The following is a 23,500-nucleotide window of genomic DNA, read 5'->3' as shown; positions in this document are numbered from 1 at the left end:
AATACACAATGATTGGTTAAATAATTTTCTCTGAATGCGCAAATCTCATTGCGCAGTAATTGTGAAATAAATGGTGTCAGGTGTGAATGCGCGCTTCTTTCACATCTCACATAGAACGCGTAAAAATCACGCTTTGTCATGAGCAAAGTTAAAAAAAACGTTCATGTTTCCAAGTAATTGCATTGTTTTCGTGTGTTTAATGTAGTGATGAATGTTAAACAAATGAAATTATTAATGTGCAACGAATAGTTGAGTGTCAAAAAAAGAAATCGAGTTATATGTATATATGTATTACACATATATATAGTAGTTCGGTTAGAAGTGAACGATTGTGTGTGAGTCGTTTTTTTTTTCGGCTGCATATATTCAGAACGTGGTCTTTCGCGGCACGCACACAAAGTTGAGAAACGATTTCACAAAACGGTTTTGTTACTTTGTTGTGCGATTCTTGTGGGTGAGAGAGGAAAAAAAAACATCATTTGCGGCAGCTGCGGCAAAAAAGGGACTTGAAAAATGCCGCTGCTTCGCAACGAACCCTTTAAAAAGCTCCACGTCTCAACGGATTACAAGGCCGATGATGAGGTCTATCATTGTGAGGCGACCAACGAAATCTTTAAGGACTATAAGTAAGTATTGTCATTTAGTTTTAATCACTCCGTTACTTGGCCCTCTTTACGCCGTTACTCATTAGTATTTGCATTAGTTTGTGAAATGTTGCGCTTTCCTTTTTCGCTTTAACCACGCGTCTTCTTTTTTTTTTCACGACTTTTGTCATTGCTCCGAAATTTGCCCTTTTTGTTGTTTCTTTTCGCTTTGATCGACGGAGATATTGGAAAAATTTTCATAACGGATTCTTTTAATTTAAGATTGTTACAAGATTATTAGAAGGGGAATTTTTATTGAAAATAAAAAAATAATTTTCTTTGTAGTTTCTTTCTGTCGAAATATTCTAATTTTTTTTCCTATTTTATTGATATAGAAATATATATATATATGTTTTCTTCGTATACTTGTCGATAAGATTCTCGTCTTTTCTATTTCTTTTCTGTGTGTGATTTTTGGGGTTACGATACATTAAGTTGTTTAAATAATCTGTTAAGTTTTTTTATGTTCCACGAGTTTTTTTTTAATGAATGAAATTTGATTGTTTACTTTTCCCTTTCAAAATAATTTACAAACAATTTTTTGTATTATTTTTTTGAGATTTTCGATGTTTTGCAAGTTCTGAACGTTCAATGAACGAAAAATTTGTTTACTAGTTATTTAGGTTCAAATTTTATTATATAATATTGATTTTTGTGTTAAAGGAATAAATGTTGAATGAATTAATTTACTTTTTCATTATAGTTGTAATTTTATTATATTTATAGATCCAAAAAATGATTTTGTTGATATTTGAACGTTCAGAACTTTCAGCCATATGATTTTCGTCAATATAATAAAAAAGAAAGTACTTTCTTTTTTCCTGTTAATTTTCAATTATTTCTAATGTTTTTTTTATATTTGTGAAATTTGTAATTATTTCTTTTTCATTTTTTTTTTATTTTGATTTCTTCGGAATTCTTTTTTTAATTTTTGTGAAACGATTTGGAAAAATAGTTTTTTCTTTTGCATTAATTGATTATAAAAAGAAATTTAACATTTTTGATAAAGAATCATAATTGAATTGAGAAATAATAATAATTATTATTATTATTATATTTACCTAATATTATTTTATATTATATTACATATTATAGCATATATTACATAATAATAATAATAATAATAATAATAATAATAATAATAATAAAATAATAAAATAATACAAAAATTACTAAAAAAAACCATGTTATTAGTAATTCAGGTTAATTGGTGAAATTTAGTAACGAAAGAAGTATTTTAATCATAATAAATTTAAAATTTCAGTGAATTTTGCGCGAGGATCATTCTTTGCAATTCACTCGTGTGGTCGTGCAGCACTACGGGAAAATCTGGTTTGACCTATGCAGAAGCTTTGGAAAGCGAAGAAAATGCAGAACGAAGCTTCAAAGAGTTCCCAATGGAGGTAATTTGGAATTAATTTTAATTTTTTAATTTTTATTTTCTAAAATTTCAATATAATTTAAGTTAATGAAATTGTTTAATAAGAAAAAATTTAATTATTTAATAAAATAACATTAGTTTAATTAATTATAATTAATAATTTCTTTTTAATGAATTCTAATATAATAATACGAAACTGAAGTACGCAACGTTTATGATAAACGATTTTTAAAGAAAAAAATTTTTTAAAATGAAAAATTCTATAATTTTTTACTTAAAAAATATTTCTTTTAGTTTTCATTAATCAACAAATGATAAAAAAAAATATTTTTTAGGCAAAAAATGAAAAAAAAATTTTATTTTAAAAAATTATTTCTTTACAAATTGTTTATCATAAATGTTGCGTACTTCAGCTTCGTTATAATAATTTAAGTATTGAAACGAAAAATTTTCTTTAGAAATTTGTAGATTAAAAAGTATATATTTATTTATTTAATTTAAATTTAATTAATTTATCTATAATATCTATAATATTCTTTGACAAAATTTTTTTAATAGAAAAAAAAACTTTATTTTTGAGGAAAAAATAAATGACAATATTGTTAAATCAAAAGATTTATTTATTTATAATAAACGAGAAAAAAATGTTCAATTTTCATTATTATATGAAAATGAAAGAAATATTTTTTGAAATATATTTCATAAATTTGTTTTAATTTAAGGAGGGGAATTATAATAATAATTTGTCTGTTTTTTTTTCAGCTACGAATTCCAATTTTATATCTGGCAAATAGATCACATAGAACGTCTTTCAATGAGATGCTCGAAGATATTTATCAATATGCAAGAGATCGATATTTTGTTGGCGAAATGGTTGAAGCCAGTTTTACTGATGATTCATGGTGCGAATGCCATGTTCTTCAAGTGATTGCACCAACTGAACAACAAATTAAACAGTATTTTGTGGAAAATGGATGGTAATTACATTTTCTTGAAAATAATAAATTATTATTCTTAAAAAAAATTTCGAAAATGTATCAAAATAATTGAATTTATCAAAATTAACGCAGATTATATATTTAGAAATAATTTGAGTTTCAGGCGATTTTAAATTAAAATTTTTTGTAAATTCATACTCCTGTATTCAGGAGTAAAAAAAAAATTCATACTCCCAAATACAAATTTCACACAATAATTAAATTTTAGAAAATTTTTGATCACAATTTTTTTTTAAATAATTCATTTTTTTCAAAATATAAAATATTGTCTGGAAGTTAAGGAAAATTATAATGAAATTTTTGTTAGCAACTCTTGTTACAATATTTCAATTATTGACTAATTTTCAATCGTATGTGTAATAAATACGATAAATAATTTGATATTAAAGAAAAACAAATTTTTACTGAATATTAATAGGACTATAATTAATATTAATTATTGACATGAGAAAAATAATAATGTTAAAGTTATCGAAAATTGATGAATAATAATTTTAATTAACATTGATCAGGAAAAACCTGGAAATCAGAATTTTTTTTAATTAATCAGGGAAATTTTTCTAAAAATTATAAAATTTATGATAAATTGTGCTCAATTTTTGTTCTACTTTGACGTTAAAAGTTTGTTTTTCTTTTTAAAATCAAAATTTGACGAAATTTAAGAATTGATTTTTTTTTTAAAATAAAAGCGAATTCTCAAAAATTAAAAATTATATTGAACAAACACAGAAATAGTTTTTAATTAACTTTTTGTCAAATATGAATATTTTTCAATATAATTTATAATTTTTTTCTTTATCTGAAACAAAATTTTTAATTATAAAATTCAAATGTATAAAAAAATTCAATTATTTAAAAATGAAATTTTGTAATAATTATTTTGTTATTTAATTATTTTTTTTAAATTTCTTTATTTGATAACATTTTTGAAGTGATTAAATTTTTTTTTAATTAAAAAATTTTTTAAACATATAATTTATAATCTATACTGAGATTTTAAAAAAAACACAATTTTTGCATGTAAAAAATCACATATTTATATTTATGTGTCGTAAACATAAATAAAATTGATTAATGATTATTAATTTTCAGCAATCCACAAGAGAGAAGTCCAAATCCACCAGCGAAATTATTTCGCTACGAAGTAGAACAATTGGACTGTGGTGATTCAGATGAAACACAAACAATGACTGTCGAGGCTTCCCAAGTGAGAAGAAAGAAACAGCAATACGGAAGGGAAAGGAACAAGATTTTTCTTAAACATCTTTGTGAACAAAGTACAAATGGCGTTTGGGTCGTTAAGGTGAGAGAAAATCAATTGTTTCCATTTCATTTTTCATCATTCAAAGTTATTGAAAATATTTAAAAATTATTGTTTTTTATTTTTAATAATTTTAATGAAATTCAATTATTTAAAATAATTTTCAATTAAAATTCTCTAAAATTCAATTATTGACTAAAATTCTTTTTAAAAAAAAGCCTTGACTAATTGAAATTTACAAAATTTTCAAATTTAAAATCTCTTGAAATTCTAAAAATTTGGACTACTGAAATTAAACTATTTTTTAAATAATAATAATAATAATTTCTATTTAAAGTTTTTTCCCTAAGTGAAGTAATTTTAATAATTTTAAAGAAGTTCTTCTGACTCTTTTTCTTTTATAAATCGATTAAAACTGATAAAAATCATGATCTCTTTTTAAAAAATTGAAAAATCCTATTTTTAAAATTTAAATAAAAATTTTTTTTTACGTAACATTTCTCAAAAGTTCATTTTTTTAATAAATACTGAAACAATTAATTTAATAATTCAAGCACTAGGAAATATTTATATTTTAATCAAAGAAAATAACATTTTTAAATTTTAAATTAAAACTGTCTAACAATATTTATATTTTTTTTTAAATTATTGATTTTTGAAAAATTCAATAATTCCGTAATACAGTTTAAATAACTATTATATTTTTTTTAGAATAGAATAGAATGAAAGAAATGTTTTAATCTCAAAATTTGTTTATTTATTTTGCTTTCATTTTTTTACAGGAAAGTATCCTGCAAAAATATGGCGTCGCTAAAGTACGATTCGATACAATATTCGATGGTTCCTTGCCCGATTTCACTCCACGACCGAGAAGAATCGTTAAACAAACTTCTATGGATAAATTTGTCACTGCGGACGTTTCCAAACATCGAAAATTCGATAAGCCGAATCCATTGAAAAAAGTTAACAGCGGTTTTGTTGAGAAAAAACAAAGAAAACCAAGGTTTGTTTTCATTTTTATTATTATTACAATTATCTCTGCCCTCAAACTAGAATATTTTTGTCGTTAAATTTAATTTATTGCAAACGGCGAAGAAATAAAAAAAAATACATTTGTTTGAAAAATTTAAATCAAATAAATTGTTGTTTTTTTCTTTTTTGCAGAGTTAATGGAAAATTCAAGGAGGATTTAAAAGCCCGCGCCCTAGAGGAGAAGGAGAAAAAAGAACAGGAACGTCGCGAGCGAAAGGAGCGTAAAAAAGAGGAAAAACAAAAACAAGTGGCATTTACAGCCTATGTGAAAAAATGGAATACACTAAAGGACGATTTAGAATGTGAGGATTTGGCACCACTTCCATTGGCAGTGCCAATAAAATGTGGAATTCCAAATGAAAAATTTGGCGATTTTGCAATGATATTGGAATTTTTACAATTTTTCTACGAGGAACTCGAAGTTAATACATATTTTCAAGGTGGTTTAAATCTTGAAATACTCGAGAAGGCAATGATGATTAAAGACACTGCCGGTGGTTTCAGTGATTTATTACAACTTCTTCTTGCAAATATTTTTAAATTTCAAGCCGAAGAAGAAAGTGAAATACACGCTGATGCAGCTGATTTAAGTGACGATATTAACATTGAACATGGTGTACCATCAATGGCTGAAGCAACAAAACTTGCAACAATGGCATCAACATGGTGTCAAAATCATCAGGGATGTTCACTCTCGGAACTCACACTCGATCATGTGACATTAAGTGAAATTCTTCGATTACATCTTTTAAGTTCCGGTGGTCGAATTGGTGAAGTCGCGTCAAAATGGAGGTTCTCACAACGAGGTAACAAAACAAAATTATTTCAATTATTTAACAAATTTCCAACTAAAATTTTTCTCTAAATTAATTATTATTAATAACTTTAATTAACTTCTTCACATATTCAATTATCTTAAATTATTTTTCAATTAAAAATTTTATGATTTAGAACAATTGTTTACAATTTAAAAAAAAAATTAAATTAAATTACCAAAAATTTCAATTTAAAATGTTTTAAATTTTAATTATTTTTTTAAAATTTTTCATCTAAAACTTTTTGAAATTTAATAATTTCAATTATAATTCTTCCGAAATTCAATTATTTTTAATATGACTTTTAAAATATTCTTTAAAAATTTAATTATTTGAAAGAATTATTCAATTGAAAACTTTTGAAATTCATTTTTTGTCTGTAATTTCTAATAAATTCTTCATCACCAAAAATTTCAATTTAAAATCATTTGCAGTTTAATTATGTTCAAAAATGTGAATTGTTAATCATTGAAAATTCAATTACTTTTAAAAAATGTTATCTAAAATTTTTTGATAAATTATTTTCAATTCTGTAAAATTTAATTATTGTCTGAAATTTAACAAAATCTTTTGAAATTTAATTACGTCTAAAAATTTCAATTATAACTCAACCAAAGTTAAATTATTTTTTTAAAAATTCAATTAATTAAAAAAAGTTTCAAATAAAAACTCTAAGATTGAATTGTCAATTTTTTTTAGAAATTCGTTCTACTTAATTAAAATATAAAAAATTTATGTCTTCTATTCTGAAATTTTCGAAATAAATTTTACATAATTATATTAAGGAATTAATTAAATGGATTTAATATTTAATAACATTAGTTATTTAAAGTAAAATATTTATTAACTAATTAAATTTAATTAAAATAAAAAAATCTACTAAAACAAACTTTTTTGCGCCTTAAAGTTGATCTAAGACCGGATTATAGAGAAAAAAAAAGAATATAATAATATAAAATAATAAAGTAATCAATCAGTGCAGAACAATAAGTCAATTGTAAATATTCTCCTTATTTTTTTTCTATTTTTAATTTTTTAAAAGACCTATTTGTATTTTTATTTTTTTTTCTTAAAATCATAAAGATAATTTCTTAAACTATTATTAGTTAATTATTTGTTTAATATTTATTTTTTACATTATTTATTAATAAAATATTGGATTTAATTAAAAAAATATATATTTCTTAATATTTCCGACCATTGTGCAACAGCTAGAAAACATGAAATTGTAATTCTCATAGAATTTCATATTTAATTAATGAAATCATTAAAATGTCATGGAATTTTCGTTTAATTTATGGAAATTTTTTTTTATTCAATTTCTTCACTTACTAATTCAGGGTGTCTACCAGTCCTGGAAGTCCTGGAATTTGAAAAAATGTCCTGGAATGTCCTTGAAAGTCTTGGAATTTTAATTTTTGTCCTTGAATTTTTTATATTTTGCTTTTAAATTTTCAAAAATTTCTAATTTTGTCAATCAAGTTAAAAAAAAATTCATTAAATAAGTAAAATGAAAATTTACTTAAGTAATTAATTAATTTTTTAATAATTTCTGAAAACAATAGTTAAACTAAAAATTTTTTTATTCCTTAAAGTCATCCAATTTAATGTCCTGGAAAAATAAGAAATTTGTCCTGGAAAGTCCTGGAAAAGTCCTGGAATTTTAATTCAGATTTTTAGTAGACACCAAGTAAATTAGTTCATTAATAAAAATGCACCAATTATTACTTTTCGACAATTTTTTTTCCTACTAACTTGTTATATTGTTCAGCGACCCTTGAAGACTTCGAATTCTTCTTGGATTTATTTTTCACACTGACAACCTTTTGAAATCACTTTAAATTAAAAAAAATACCGTTGAATTATTAAAATGTTCTAAAATAATATTAAATATTTTGAAAATCTCAATTGATCGCAATCGATTCAAATTCAAATTTATACAAAAATAATTTAATTTTAAAGAATTTTTATTTTAACAATGTTTTAAATAATTAATTATTGTTTAAAAGCAATATTTAAAATTTGGAAATTTCTTGAAATTATTTTAAATAATTAAAATTTCGTTTTCTTTTCCTAATTTTTTTAAACAAATAATTAGAAATTATATTTCTCAAAATTTGGTGAACATTTTTTTTCAAATGCTGTTTTATTGTTTGTATATGTTTTTTTTTCTTAATTGATTTTTTTAGGTGGTTACACGAATCACGATGATCCGGCACTTCTCTTGAGAATGAATGAGGCGCGAATTTTACGAATATTGAGTCACAGAAATGTTTGTGAATTTGAACTTGACGATAGACTAAAAGTAATTACATGCCTTATAAATCAATTGTTGACATTCGCTTCGATACGCGATGTAATTGAGGAGAGATATGAAAAATTAATTCAAGCAAAGAGAGAATTAAAATCATTTTTAATTGCCGAACAAAAGAAGGAAAAAGAGGAACGCGAAAAAATGAAGGAACGCGAGAAAGAGGGCAAAGTTGAAGAGGTTTTAGAGGGAAAACCAAAAAAAGTAACGCGTGGCAATTGTGAGGAGGAAAAGAAACGCGAGGAATATGACAACAAACTCAAGGAACTTCAACAAGCCTCAAGGGATGATCAAATGATGGTATTACTTGGATCGGATCGTGCTCATCGAAGATATTGGAGATTTCTCTCTATTCCTGGTAAGTTTTTTTTATATTTTATTTACTTAATTTTTTTTTTTAAATCCCTTTTTTTAAATTTGTCTTGAAATAAAATTTATATTTTGAAAATTACAAAAAAAAACAATTCTCAACAGGAATATTTGTGGAAAATGACGAATGGTGGCCAGGAACATGCATTCCAGGTGGAACATTTCTCATTCCTGAATTACAAACTCGTGAAGGAACATATAATTATTTACATAATAAATTTGACGACGAATGCGGTGATAAGGAGAATAGTTTTAAAAAATCGAAAAAATCGCCGAAAAAAGTTGGTTTTGTTGAGAAAAATGGATTAAAATCACCGCGTAAAGATGCAAGTCCAAAGAAAGAAATAAAACTTGAAATAAATGATTTGAGAAAATCATTGATGGCATGTACTGGCGATAAAGAATGTCCTGTTCATTGTAAACGACAGGAGGCAAAATGGAATTTTTACGGAACCCGTGACGATATTGAAGCAGTGATTAATGGTCTTTGTAAACGCGGTTATCGCGAGGCTGAATTACGCAATAATCTTATTATGGAAACATCAAATATTGCCGAAATTATCGAGGACTGTCCAAGAAATAAACTCAATCCAGAAGTTGTGAGTATTTAATATTTAATACAAAAAAATAAAATCCCTCATAAATGGAAATCAATAGAAAAAAAACAGGCTTTATAGTCATCTTCTATTTGTCTCTTAAAGTACTATATTTGAAATATTTTCTCTAAATTTCCTCTATTTTTCACAAAAAAAAATAAATATCTAAAATATTATGTAATCAAAGAATTAGGATTCAAAATCAATCAAAGCCTATCCAAAGAAAAATTTAATACTTTCGATTTATTTTAATAAAATGTGACTTCTTCGACTTTTAAAAACATTTTTTAGATAAATATGACTTTTTTTTATATAAAATAATATAAACATCTTTGCAAATTTCAATTATTCAAAAAAATATTAATTAGAATAGAATTTACAAAAATTAATTATTATCGAAAATTTCAATTAAGTTCTTTAAAAATTACATTATTTAAATTAATTTTGAATTTTTACATTTTAAAATTCTCTAAAATTCAATTATTGTATAAATTTTTGTTAATAATTTTCATTAACTTTAATTTACAATAATTTCAATAAAAAATCTCCAAAAATTTTAACTGAAAATTTTTCAAAACTGAATTATTTCTAAAAAATTTTATCAAAAATTCTTTGGTAAATTAATTATTTCAATAATTTTTATTAATTTTTTTTCAATAATTAAATTATTTTAAACATTTTTTAATTCAAAATTCGTCTAAAATTCAATTATTGTTTGAAATTTTGTTATTACTTTTTATTAATTCAAATTTACAATAATTTCAATAATTTTCAACTTAAATTCTTTAGTTGAATTAATTATTTTTAAAAACTAATCTAGTTTTTTCAAAAATTCAATTATTTAAAACATTTCTTAATTAAAATTTTTCTAAAATTCCATTACTATTTAAAATATTTTGGTCCCCTATTTCTCCTAAAATATTTTTTAGCATCACTATGAAGCCTATTAATGCAAAAAATAAAATCTTTCATAAATTAAAAGATAAAGAATAAACTAATCAAAATTAGTAATTTTTTACTGTAAATTAACAAAACTTCAATTCAATTCGAAAAAATCAACAAAATTCATTTTATATTAGAAATAATTGAAAAAAAAATTCTTTAATCTAAAAAAATTATTAGTTATTTTATTTTGAATTAATAATGCGTTGTTTCTTAAAATTAAATTAATTGATTAATGTTAGGGAAAATTTAAAAAAAAAGTTTGAAATTTTACTTGTAAACATAAAAATATGTATAAAATGAACTCATTTTAAATATAGTGGTTTCTGGATAAAAAAAAATGTGATATTTATGGTTTTTTCAAACAGTTTACAGAGCCAATAAAGGAGTCGTCGAATAAAAATGTGAAAAAACCAAAATTGGAAAGTACAAATTTAAATTTCCCAATGGACATGGACGTGGATAATGTAATTGAATTAACATTGAGAGATTATGTTCTTGATTTAGAGGATAAAGTGAAAATTGGCTGTTTGGGTTTCTTGAAAGTAATTGATCGCGATTCGTGGAGAAAATCGATACAAGAGGGTAATTATGATAAACAATGTGATCGACTTGTTTATGGTTCAACTGAAATTGAAGTTGATGTAGCGGCTGTTCATTCGACATTAGATAAAATTAAACACGAATCACGAAATAGTAGGCCAAATACACCGGATTCAGAAGTTGGTAGTGTCGGTACAAAAACGTATCGCGATCCTGGAAAATATTTAGGATCACCTGGTGAAGATGAAATGCATCCTGATGCAAAACAACAAATGGCTATTCGACAAATGGCGTGCGCCATTTTACAAGTAAGAAATTATTATTTTATAAGTTTAAAAAATTTATCTGATAACATTTTAACATATTGTCGACTTTATCTGGATAATTTTTTTTTATCTTTTGTACTTTACGAAAAAAAATGATCAAAAATATTCATATAATAAAAAATTATAATAATAAATTAAAATTAAATATAAAAATTGGACAAAAATGTATTCGCGAGAAAATGGAAAAATATCTATTTTTTTTTGTTAAAGGTGTATCACGCCATTGAACCAAAGTACCTGAAAAAACCTCTGGGAGTCGATGAAAAGGATAAAAAATGGTCAAGTGAAGAGGCGAGAGATCGTTGGGAACATTCGTTGATGTCGTCGACAAGTTGGTCTCAACTATTTGTTCATTTGAGCACATTGGACAATAGTATCGCTTGGGGTAAAAGTGCATTGAACGCTCAATGTCGAATTTGCAGAAGACGCAGGGACGCCGAAAATATGTTACTCTGCGATGGATGCAACAAGGGACACCATCTTTACTGCTTGAAACCTAAATTAAATGTCAGTATAATTTATTTTATTTATTCAATCATTTAGTTTATTTATTCTATAATTTTTTTGTATTTATTCAATAACTGTAAGAAATTAAATTTTTTTATTTTTTAAAAGATAAGATATTGTGTTGTCTGTATTAAAAACTTGACATCTTTTTAAATTGATAGAGAAATTAAATTAATTTTTTTTTATTTTGAAATATAATTTATAATTATGGAAATTTTCTTGTGTTTTATTGTAGAGTATACCTGAAGGTGATTGGTTCTGTACAACGTGTAAACCGCGAGAAGTTAAACCAAAGGAAAAAGCTAAGAAGAGGCGAAAGTTTGAGGATGAGCCTGAGGAGGACACAGTATTAACCAAAGAAACACGACAGAATCGTGCCAAGAGGGTGCCAGGAAGTGAGGATGAAGTCGGTGATGAAGAGTTAAATAACGATGAAACTATGGAGGAAGACAGTGACGAAGAATCGTAAGTTTATTTTCAATAATTTCTTTTTTTTTAAATTAATTTATTATCATTGTGTGTGTGTGCATAATTTAAAGTAATTTTTAAATTATTTATTAGGCTAATAATTCATTTTAAATACGATATTAAAAATAATAGAATTTACAAAATAATTTAGTTTTGAAAACAATTATTCATTCACTAGGATATTTAGAAAATTGTCGATTTCTTTAATTAAAGTCAGAAAAATATAATTTTATCTTTTCAGCAAAAAAACAATTAATATATCTTCTAAAATTGAATGATTAATTATTACAAAATTATTAATGTAATTAGATACTTGTAAAATAATTTATCTATTTTTCTCCTTTTAATAGTGATAAATCCGAAGTTTGTCAAGGATGTTCACTTGGTGGAAAATTAATAACCTGTGAAACGTGTCAAATGAGTAGGCATTGGAAATGTTTCGATCCACCTCTACCAAGATGTCCACGGGGGAAATTTTGGTGTAAAACTTGTAAAACAAAGAAATACAATACAAGTTTGAAGCTCGGTAAGTAAGATTTTAATTTTTTTTTTATTTAAAAAAAAAACATTATTTTTTCCTTCCTTTTTTTTTCTTTGAAAACTTCCTATAACGTTTCAAGAAAAGGAAACTAAATTAAAATCCTCTTGATAATGGGCAAAATATTAGTTCTTAAAAGAAAATATATTTCTTGGCCGTATTATTTATATTTCTGTTACTTGTTTTTTTTCTTCTTTATTTAATAATTATTTTATTTTTTATAATTAGTTAATCAAGGTGCGTGAATTTATGTATTCTCAGTATTTAATATTTTAGTTTTATTTAAAGAAACTGGACTTTTTTACTCGATTTGCTCTTCATTTTTGTTTTTAATTATTTATTTATTTTTTTAATTATCATACATTGAGTTAATTTTTTATTTATAAAGTATTTACTTTAGTAAATATTTGAATTGTGAAATTATTAGGTAAATAACGCCTATTAAAATTTAATTTTGGAAATATTTTAATTTATAAGCTATTTTAATCCGTTAATTTATATTACATGTAAAAGGGTAAAAGCTTAGAATAAGTCATGGAAATGTCAGTAAATTTTTTTTCTTAAACTTGTTAGATACCTTGTTATTATTATTCTTATTATTATTATTTTAAAAAATCGAGTAAAAATTGTTCAGTTTTGTGGAAAAGAAATTGAAAAACAGAAAAAATAGAAGAAATAAAAGAAAGAAGACTGGATGTAGATTTGGGTATGTTGTTAGTGAGGGGGCGAGAGAGGGATAAAGAGACGGAGAGGTCGTCTGCAGCAGCAGCTCGCTCTCGAATCCACGGATTCGCCAAGAGCCTCCTCACTACTGATTCAGCAAATTGGGACGGCTGTATGTCAATTTTCTATTCTGCACATACAATCAATAATACATTTTATTTTTTTGCCTCCTAAAAACTATTTTTTTTTTTGTTGTCTTTTGGTCTTTTTAAAAATGGTATTATATTCAAAAACGAACATTAAAAAAGTCCATAACATCACGAGAATCATTTTTCTCATTACAAATAATTAATTTATGATGTGGAGCATTTTATTTCAAACCATTCTATTTTCAAAAGACGATCGCGAGCAGATTTTTTTTTTTTTTTAAAGTAAATTTTATTCTATAAAAAAGAAATTATTCATAAAATGTTATAAACTATTTCGAAAGAGAATTTAACGACCTTTCGATTGATCTTAAGATTTTTTTTTTAATTTCTCACAATTTCATAAAAAAAATTTTGTTTTGAAATATAATTTCCGAAGATAAAATTTTTGACATTTAGAAATTCACCTAATAGAAAATGGTTAAAATACAAAATTCTGTTAAATAAAAATTCGTCTTGATAATAGTTTTCGATAATTAAAATTGTTCTTTACAATATAATTTCTACGATAATTTTATTAAATGAGAATCGGATTAAATGAAAAATTAATCTAAATAGAAATTTGGTTTTAAAAAAAAAATGTCGCATAATTCAAATTTTCTGTTAAATGGAAACTTTGCTAATTAAGGAATTTTGCTGAATGTAAATAAATAAAAATTTGTAGTAATTGTACTTAATTATTTTATGATAATTTTACTTGATGAAAATTCGGTTAAATAAAAAATTCGGCTAAATAGAAATTTGGATAATTAAAAATATGAATCATAATTTATTTTTTATAAAATAAAATTACCTTTAAAAAAATTTGCTCACGATCGTCTTTTCAAGGTGGAATAGTTTGAAATAGAATTATCCATGTGGTTTTTCTATTTGGCATTATTTTTTTTATTGTTATTAATATAGTTATTATATTAATATTAACATTATTTTCTTTTCTTTAAAAATAATTATTATTAATGCAAATAATTTATCATTATTAACTTATTATTAAATATTTAAATGTTTAAATTATTTACCTAATATTTAAAGAAATATTAATATTTATATTAATGATTAATTATTTGCATTAATAGTAATAATAATTAATTAATTAATAATGATATTTATTAATATGGTGATATGGTGATAGATATTGAATTATTATTATTATTTTTCCTAAAAATTTGAATTTAATTTTTTTTTTTTTTATAAAATTCTCAATTTTATAAACGATAGGTGTAGTTTTCTCCGGAATTTTCCTTTTTTTATTACTCCTCCAAGCTGTTGATTTAATTCGCCCGTTTAGATATTAACATACAATCCAAAATTCTTTTTTTAATTTATATATATTCTTCCATTCCTCCAACATCTCATCTTTATTTTTATTCTATTTGACTATATTTAAATAATTTACATTTGAATTAATTTTGATTAATATACAATTAATCGACTTTTTTTCAAAGAATAATTTTCAGTCTAAAAAAAATTTTTTTTTTAGTATTTTTTTCGTACCTGTGAATTTGAGTAAAAATTTAAAAAAATTAATACGTATCTATCTTTTATGCAATTTTTTTTTTGTAATCTTGCAAAAAAATGTCTAATTTTAACGAAAAAGGTACAGAATTGTAACTATTGATTTTTCAAATTATTTTTCCAGTTATTAATATATTTTTGATTTTAATTAATTTTCTTCTAATAACTTACAATTTTTTAAATAAACATAGAACGCCATTTTTTTCAATTTTACTGTTTTTTTTTTTAATTTACTTTGAATTTAAAAATTAATTTATTAATAAATAAAAACTATTTTCCTATTGAAAAACAGTAAAATGAAAAAAGTATTCCTATTATTATTTTAAAAAATTGTAAGTTTTATTATCGAAAAAAAAATTAATTAAAATCAAAACTATGCAAAAAACAAATTGTTTAAATAATTATAAAGTATTTGAAAACATATTAAGTCTTGTATATTTGTAATATATGTATTATGTTCTGATTTTTTTTCTATTTGTAGTTAAATGTCACAGGTACGGAAACAATTAAAAAAAAATTTATGACACCTTAGGATATATATTATTTTTTAATATAATATATAAATTAAGATAATAATTGTTATAAAAATTATGAAAGATGGTGTTAAATATTAATAACTATTTTAGATTGCACAATTTTTTGATCTACTCACGATTAATTATGTGTATATTTATTTATAAATATTTATATTTGTTTATATTTATATAGTTATATTCTATATATTTTTTTTTAATAATTATTTTATATTACATTAATCAAAGTAATTATTCATATCTGTTGCTTGTTAATCATCACTGCTTTTTAATTAATGGTTTTATAATATACTAATATGTCCATTTTTAAAAGCTGTTTTAGTAGATTTTTAATATAATAATAATTTGGTATATTAATGTTTCTCTTACATATACATATATATTTGCACGGTGGTAGGGTTCGAAGAGTTTTTTTTAAAATTCTTTTTATAAAAATAATTTATTAATATTACAATAGTGGACATTTATTGGATTCAAAAAATTGTAAATATATTGACAAAAAGGATTATATTCATTTTTTTTCAATTCTGAAGATTCAAGAAAAAAACAGAGAGGAGGGGAAACATTTCTTTCTTAAACAACGAATTCTCTTTGTCTCTCTCAAATTTCAATTTAAAAAAAATGTTTATTTAAAAGAATAAATATTTTTAAAAAATGTATCTTTTAAATAAATATTTTATTTTTTTCAAATTCTACTTTCGAAAATAAAAATATTTTCGTGTTTTCTTTTTCTATTTTTTGATAAAAATAAAATTCTTTTTAGGAAATAATTTTTTTTTTTAAACTTCTATTCAAAATTGGAGGATTTTTTTGGGGTAAACTTTCTTTATCTTTTGAAATAAAGAATTTTTTTTTAAATTAAAAAAAATATTGTCTTTTCTATGAAAAAGAAGAATTATTTTTTCAATTCAAATTGTTTTCTACACCTATTGAAAAAAAAAAATTATTCTCTTTAGAGGAAAAATTAATTTTTTACTATATCTTTCGTTACTATTAATATTTTCATATATTGTTATCATTCAATAATTTTTATTCTGCATTGATAATTGTTTTGACAATTTTGCAATTTACATATTTATAGATTTAAATAGCATGATTTTATTAATATTATAGATATATGTCTTTTGTAAATATTTTTATTAATAATTTTTAAATTAGTACACATATATATTAATTATCATTACATTTTATTTTCTTATCTTTCTCTTTTAATCTCTTTGTCTCTCCTCTCGCTTGCGTTATTTATCGTCAAATTAATTATAGCTCAATAAATATATCAATTGATGAATAATTCAAGGCTCTCTATCGAATTTCATCGAAAAAGATTTTTTTTTTTAATTATGAAATTACAATAAAAAATTCAATCGAAAAATAAAAGTTAGAAAAAAAAATAATTGAAATTTCTATGAATAAATTAAAAATTCATTCCACACTCAGAGAGAAATATTTTATTTACGTTTATATTTGAGACAAAAAAAATGTATTTGTGTTAAATAAAAAAGAATACTTTTTCTTAGAGATTAATAACTTTTTATTTGTTTGAAATAAAAAATTTTATTTAACACAAATCAAATTTTTATTTAAACCAAATAAAATTTATTTGAAACAAATACATATTTATTTGGCTCTGAGGCAAATAATATTTTTTCTCTGAGTGCAGAGAAAATTTAATTAAAAATTCAAACATAATTGAATCAACTAAGCAATTTCTTACAAAAATTATTATCCCAATGGAATAATTAATTAAAAAACTTTTTAGTCTGTTAATGAAAATATTGTCCAGGAATTTTTTTTTCCAAAACTTCGAACCTTAACACTTTGTGAATAAAAAAGCTTTTGCTGCTGTGTTTTTTTTGTGGGGGGATTTGTTTTTTTTTTTTTTTTTTTTTTTTTGAAGTGAAAGGAAATTGTTACGAAAAATATTTGCATAGAAATGAACGATATTTATTATATATAATATAGACGTTAGCAACACGGAAGAGACGGAGCCACGACAAACGAGGCGATCATCGAAACGCTCTGCGGAGGAACCAGTGGAAAATGAGAAGAATTCATTGAAAAATATGAAGGCAACACTTCAAGAATTACTCGCTGACGTAACACATCATCGTGATTCATGGCCATTTATGAGTCCAGTTACAAAGGACGAGGTGCCCGACTATCAGGATTTTATTAAAAATCCAATGGATTTTGGAACAATCAAATATAAACTTGGCAATGGAGATTATAATGAAATCGATGATTTCTTTGCCGATTGTTTACTGGTCTTTGACAACTGTAATGTTTATAATGAGGAGCACAGTCCTGTTTACAAGTGAGTGTTTAGTGCGACTTGACTCTGGTTTGGGTTCGGATGCCAGAGATCTATTCGCACGTATATATACAATGGCTAACCGAAATATGTCTCGTCTTTTAACATTTCATTTTTTTTTCACACTCTCTCTCTCTTCTTATTTATTTACTTATTAATTAAAAACAAAAAATTAACGAGTCATTCGATTATATTTTGAAAAAAGTTGTTTGCCGACTAGTTTTAAAAAAAATTATTACAATTTTTAATTTTACCAGGGTTGCCAAAAGTCAGGGAATTATCAGGTAATTTAAAAAAATGTATTGGAAAAATGTTATAAACCTAGATTTGCTATTATTCTCATATTACTTTAATTATAAGAAATAATTTTTTTTTTTTAGACAAATTTCCAATATTCGAATTAAAATTTGATAGATTTTCTTTTTAAACGAATTTTTACACAACAAAATTTTTAGCTACCCAATTTTTTTTTTGATGGAATTTTTTTTACATGACTTTTTATTTAAAAGAATTTTAATTTAATCGAATTTTAATTTAGAAGAATTCTCATTTTATCGAATTTTATTTGATTCGAATTTTTAAATGATAAAAATTCCAATTCACCGAATTTTTATTTGTACGAATTTGTAATTAATAGAATTTTTAAGACGTCGAATTTTCATTTGTCCGAAATTACAAATGACCGAACAAACAATCGGCAGAAAGATTTCGGCGCAATTTTTGAAAATTGACCAATTAGAAATTATCAAGAAAATCGTGATTGGTCAATTTTAAAAATTGCGCCGAAATCTTACTGTCAATTCTTTGTTCGGCCATTTGTAAATTTCGGACAAATGAAAATTCGGTGTCTTAAAAATTCTATTAATTAAAAATTTGTATAAATAGAAATTCTTACAAATAAAAATTCGGACACAAATTAAAATTCGGTGAATTTGGAATTTATGTCATTTAAAAAATCGAATCACATAAAATACGATTGAATTCTGTTAAATTAAAATTCGATAAAATTAAAATTCTTTTGAATAAAAAGTCATGTAAATTAAATGACTATAAATAAAAAATTCTGCCAAACAAAAATAAAAATTTTGTTTTGTAAAAATTTATTTTAAAAAAGAAAATCTGTCAAATTCTGATTTGAAAAGTGAAAATTCGTCTAAAAAAAATAATTATTTCTAATAAAATTCTTTAAAATGAAAATTCTAATTAATGATTTTTATGGGAAATTCATTTCTCCCATTTAAAACAAAACCTTGAATTATTAAACTTTCATGAAATAATATTTATACTTTAAAATACTATAAAAATCTCAGTTTAAGATAAACGGTTAAAATTCGAAATTTAGAGGAAAAATCTAAATTCGAAGAAATTAAATGTGATGTGAAAAAAATTTTCATCATCAAAATTCTTTCAAATTCATACAATTATCTTACTAAATTTCTGTTTTCCAACAACAAATGGACTCATTTTTTTTTTACATTTATTAGCACACAAATACGTATAAAATTTTTGAAAATTTATCAAAATAATTGAATTTTTGCAAATCAACAGGTTATATTTTTAGAAATAACTGAATATCAGGCGATTATCATTTTTTAAAATTAGTTGTTGATGATCAATTTTTGACAAAATATAATGTAATGGACCATATAATTTTTTTTCTTATTTAGAAAGTATGTAAAAAGAAGATAATTAATCCAATTTTTTTTAAATTTTTCTCTCTTTCTCTTAATTTTCTTCTATTAATAACTTTTTAATTTCTCTGCATTAATGCCGCTATTTTATTTTTTTTTAATTTTGTTTTTTGTAAATTTTAAATTTAAAAATTTTTTGAAATTAATTTAATTAAAAAATTTAAATTTTTGTTTGCTCGTTTATATTTGAAAAATAGAAAAAATAATACTATTTTAATTGATTGAAAGTTAAATTTTTTTTGAACATATTTTTATTTGTAAAAAAAGATAAAATTCAAGTTTTCATAACCAACGTTGGTGTTCTCTTCAGGTGTTTATAATTAGTATTTATTATTTTCTTACTATTAAAAAATTTTGAAAAAAATTACATGTCGCAGGTAATTTTAAAAATCAATTTTTCTACACTGCTTTTCTAATTTTTTAATTTTTTTTTTTATTATCTTTTTCGTCTTTCTTTTTATTCTCATTTCTTTAAAATTTTTTTTTGTATTTGTTTTCATTAAAAGTTTTTTTTTACTATTTTTTCTTATTTAAAATTTCTTTTCAAATCAATCTATTCTTTTTATCATTAAATTTGCTTCTTGAAATTTGTTATACACACTTCATTGTCAATTTATTTACATGTTGTCTCTTTCTCATGTCTTTATTTGTTTTTATTTATTTATTTATTTATTATGTGTTGTCTATATTTTTTATTTTTGTAAATAAATTTTTTTTTATAAATGATTTTTTTATTTTCATTCTTTGTATGTTTAAAATAAAAAATTGTTTAATTCAATTTCTTTCAGAAGGTTTAGGTAATACTATTATTTATTTTATAATTTTTTTTTCTTGTTGAAAATAGATTTCTTTTGGAAATTTTGTAACCCACCGAATATTTTTTTTTCTTATTTTTATCGAATGCTTTTTTTTGATAATTTATTTAGAAAGTTTTTATATTTTTGAAGGGACACTTTTTATTTTTCGTTAAGGTCCGTTTATGTTTATAAATAAATATTTTTTTATTATTTTTATTATCGTTCATTAATTACAATTAAAAAATTTTTTTTTTCAAAATTCTCTTTGGTGGATAAATTTTTATTTATTTCTTTAAAAACTATGACACAATGCTTTTTCTGAAAATGAATTATTTCCTATTTTTTTTCTTTATAATCATTTATATTTTTATTGAAAATAATATTGATAAAATATTTTTTAATATTCATATTAAAGGTCTTTTCTAATCTTTCGAATTAAAGATTTTTTTTTTGCGAAATAATTAAGAGAAGAAGATGACATGAAAAATAATATATTTATAAAATTTTCAATAAATTTTGTTATTTCAATGGCTAATTTTTAAATCGAAAATTTACCCTTACGGTATTTTTAAAACAATTCTTTTCTCATGTTTTTACTTCTAAGAAAATAATAATACCAATTTTTTGAGTTTAGAGTTTCTGGAGTATCATTAAAAAAAAAAAACTTAATATTTTTTCTCCTTCTCAAAACTCTATAAAATAATAAATATCAATAAAAAAAAAAAAATTGTAACTGGTGGAGGTTTTTATTCTAATAAATCGTGAATTAATATTAAATTACAATTTTTGAAAGTGCATAAAAAAAAAGAAATCTAAAAAGCCAGAAAAATTTTTTTTTTGTTTCCGTGAATTGTAATAATCTTTGGCCTCCGAACACGTGAGAATAATAACGGAGAGCAATTCGACTGCCTATTTTTGATTAGTTCGGTTTTCAGGGCTGGTGTAAAATTACTGAAATTCTTTGAGAAACGATGCAAGGATCTTGGTTTAAATTACGATGAGAATAATGTTCGTAAAGCAAAAAAGCCACGACGCGAGGAAGAATTCAACAATAGCGAAACCAATGGCAATAATGATGACGAAGATGTCGATGATGAGGAAGAGGAGGAAGAGGAGGAAGAGGAGGAGGAAGAAGAAGAAGAACAAGAAGAAGAAGATGTCAATGACGATGATAATGATAATGCAGCGGCGAGCGATGAAGACTCAGAACAAAGCTAGAAATAGACTCGAAAAACAAAATTGCATCTAGTACTTACACGCTTGATCGATAAATATTGTATATTCTCTCAAATCAAAAAGAACCTAATTCTTTTATTTTAAAAACTTCTACTTTTTATTTTACAATTATTAAAGAAAAAAAAATTAATTATATTCATTTTTCGAAAATTTTCAAAACAGTTTTCTTTTTTCATTTTAATTGTTTTGGAAATTTTAGTTTTTTTTTTACTTATTGTAATTATTTTCATTGTTTTTTCCCTAAATATTTATTTTTTGCCCCCCTCTTTTGAATTTCACAATCAAAAAATAAAATGTCAAAAAATATAAATTAAAAACTAGATCAAGCGAGTAGAGAATTAGATTGGCTACAAAATATTTAGGAATAAAGTTTATTTAGTTGATTTTTATTGGGACACGAATGCAGTATTAAAAAAAGAAAAAAAGGAATGAAAAAAAAGCGCAGAACTTTTGTTCTTGTAGAAAAAAAAACATTGCATTCAAGGCGAAATTGTCAACATTAATACTCCAGTAAAAATAAAAGTAAAAAAGAGAGAGAGCAAATTTATTGTTCTTTGTTATTTTTTCATTGAAATTATCGGAGTCGATCAATTTTCCCTTGTAATGTGTCCCGTTATTATTTTTTATTATTAATATTATTATAATTAATATTATTTTTATTATTATTATTATTGCACATTAAGTAATAATTTAGATTATTGTTCCAGATATATCTTACATTGCTTATATTATTGTCTATTTATTAAATTTTTCGTTTTTTTTTTTTTTTTTTTTTTTTTTTAATCAATATTTGTCAGCTGATTGTTTAAAATTTGTATGTTTTTTTTTTTTAATTGAGACGATTTTGTCTTAACGTGAAGAATTCACCTATTTTGATGGAAAGATAAAAAAAAAAAAAGAAGTGAGATAATTTTTTTTTCTTTTGCAAATGTTTCTTTAGAAATATATATAAATATATATGAAATATAAATAATAATAAAGAGAATCAGTTTTTATTGTCTTAAGAATTTTAAAAGAACAGCCTTTTGTTTAGTAATATTTTTTTTAAAAAGAAATAAATAATTAAAAAAAAATAATGAAAAGAAGAAGAAGAAAAAGAAAAACGAAATACAGGCTGGACCTAAGCAGTTGAAAATAAACACAAGACATTTATTCATTCACATGTACAGCGCAATCGAGCCGATCATTTGTAACGATGTATGTTTTATACTTGATTAATTTGGTAATAAAGAGTATTAAAAATCAAGTTAATCATTCATTTCCCAATTAATTTATTGTATGTTTAATGAAAAAAAAATTGAAATAAAAAATAAAAACCTAAAATCGTGATAATAGAAAAAAAGGAAAAAATAAAAAAAACAGTGAAAATTTCTAATGAAAAATATTTTCATATTTTCGATAGGGAGCCTTGAATTTAATATATATTTATTTAGGAGTATTAATTTTAATTAAATTCATTTATTTAAAAATTATTTACTATGACTATGATATATTTTTTTTCAAATATAGAAGAAAAGGTAAAGCTTCTAATTTTTTTTTTTTTAATAAAAAATGGTCTTTTTTATAACAATGAGAATAAATATTTCTGGAACCTTTTAATTTTTATTAAATTACTTGCTTATTGGGCTAAAAAATGTATTTTGTATAAATTACAAAAAAACATTTATTTTTAAACATAAATTAAAAATATATAACATTTTTAAAAAATTTATCATTTTTTCTTCAAATTCAACAAAATTTTATAGGAATAGAAAATTTATTTCGAATATTTCAGGATCGCAGATGTAAATTTTTAAAATTTTAATTAAGTAAAAAAATTT

At 22.7% G+C, this 23,500-nt stretch overlaps 1 protein-coding gene across 3 annotated transcripts; it reads left to right on the top strand.

Annotated features, from left to right (window-relative positions):
- The first annotated feature begins 65 nt into the window (after positions 1-65).
- Positions 66-22,926, top strand: LOC127284983 (bromodomain adjacent to zinc finger domain protein 1A). Of its 3 annotated transcripts, none has more exons than XM_051310730.1 (15): positions 66-626; positions 1,909-2,047; positions 2,788-3,002; positions 4,116-4,326; positions 5,067-5,287; positions 5,449-6,122; positions 8,321-8,800; positions 8,917-9,410; positions 10,718-11,200; positions 11,429-11,725; positions 11,961-12,190; positions 12,544-12,719; positions 13,450-13,566; positions 17,608-17,959; positions 21,368-22,926. In XM_051310730.1, exons 1-15 carry the CDS (start codon positions 514-516, stop codon positions 21,660-21,662), a joined length of 4,497 nt encoding a protein of 1,498 aa, XP_051166687.1. In that variant the 5' UTR covers positions 66-513; the 3' UTR covers positions 21,663-22,926. The 3 variants fall into 3 exon arrangements, with proteins under 3 accessions (XP_051166687.1, XP_051166688.1, XP_051166689.1); XM_051310731.1 differs by having other exon boundaries at positions 67-626; positions 21,380-22,926; XM_051310732.1 differs by lacking the exon at positions 13,450-13,566 and having other exon boundaries at positions 67-626.
- The last annotated feature ends 574 nt before the right edge of the window (positions 22,927-23,500 follow it).

The sequence above is a fragment of the Leptopilina boulardi genome, unplaced genomic scaffold (assembly GCF_019393585.1).
Source record: "Leptopilina boulardi isolate dan_hultmark-lab unplaced genomic scaffold, ZJU_Lbou_2.1 LbouV2_327, whole genome shotgun sequence".
In the NCBI taxonomy this organism is placed as follows: Eukaryota; Metazoa; Arthropoda; class Insecta; order Hymenoptera; family Figitidae; genus Leptopilina; species Leptopilina boulardi.
Note: the sequence above shows the minus strand (reverse complement) of the source record. Positions and strands in the feature narration are given on the sequence as shown.

Bases quoted from the DNA above. Each gene is read 5' to 3' on its own strand.
- LOC127284983 (XM_051310730.1), top strand. From the start codon at position 514: ATGCCGCTGCTTCGCAACGAACCCTTTAAAAAGCTCCACGTCTCAACG. The intron at 627-1,908 runs GTAAGTATTGTC...TTAAAATTTCAG, and splicing joins GAAATCTTTAAGGACTATAA to TGAATTTTGCGCGAGGATCA. The intron at 11,201-11,428 runs GTAAGAAATTAT...TTTTTGTTAAAG, and splicing joins TGGCGTGCGCCATTTTACAA to GTGTATCACGCCATTGAACC.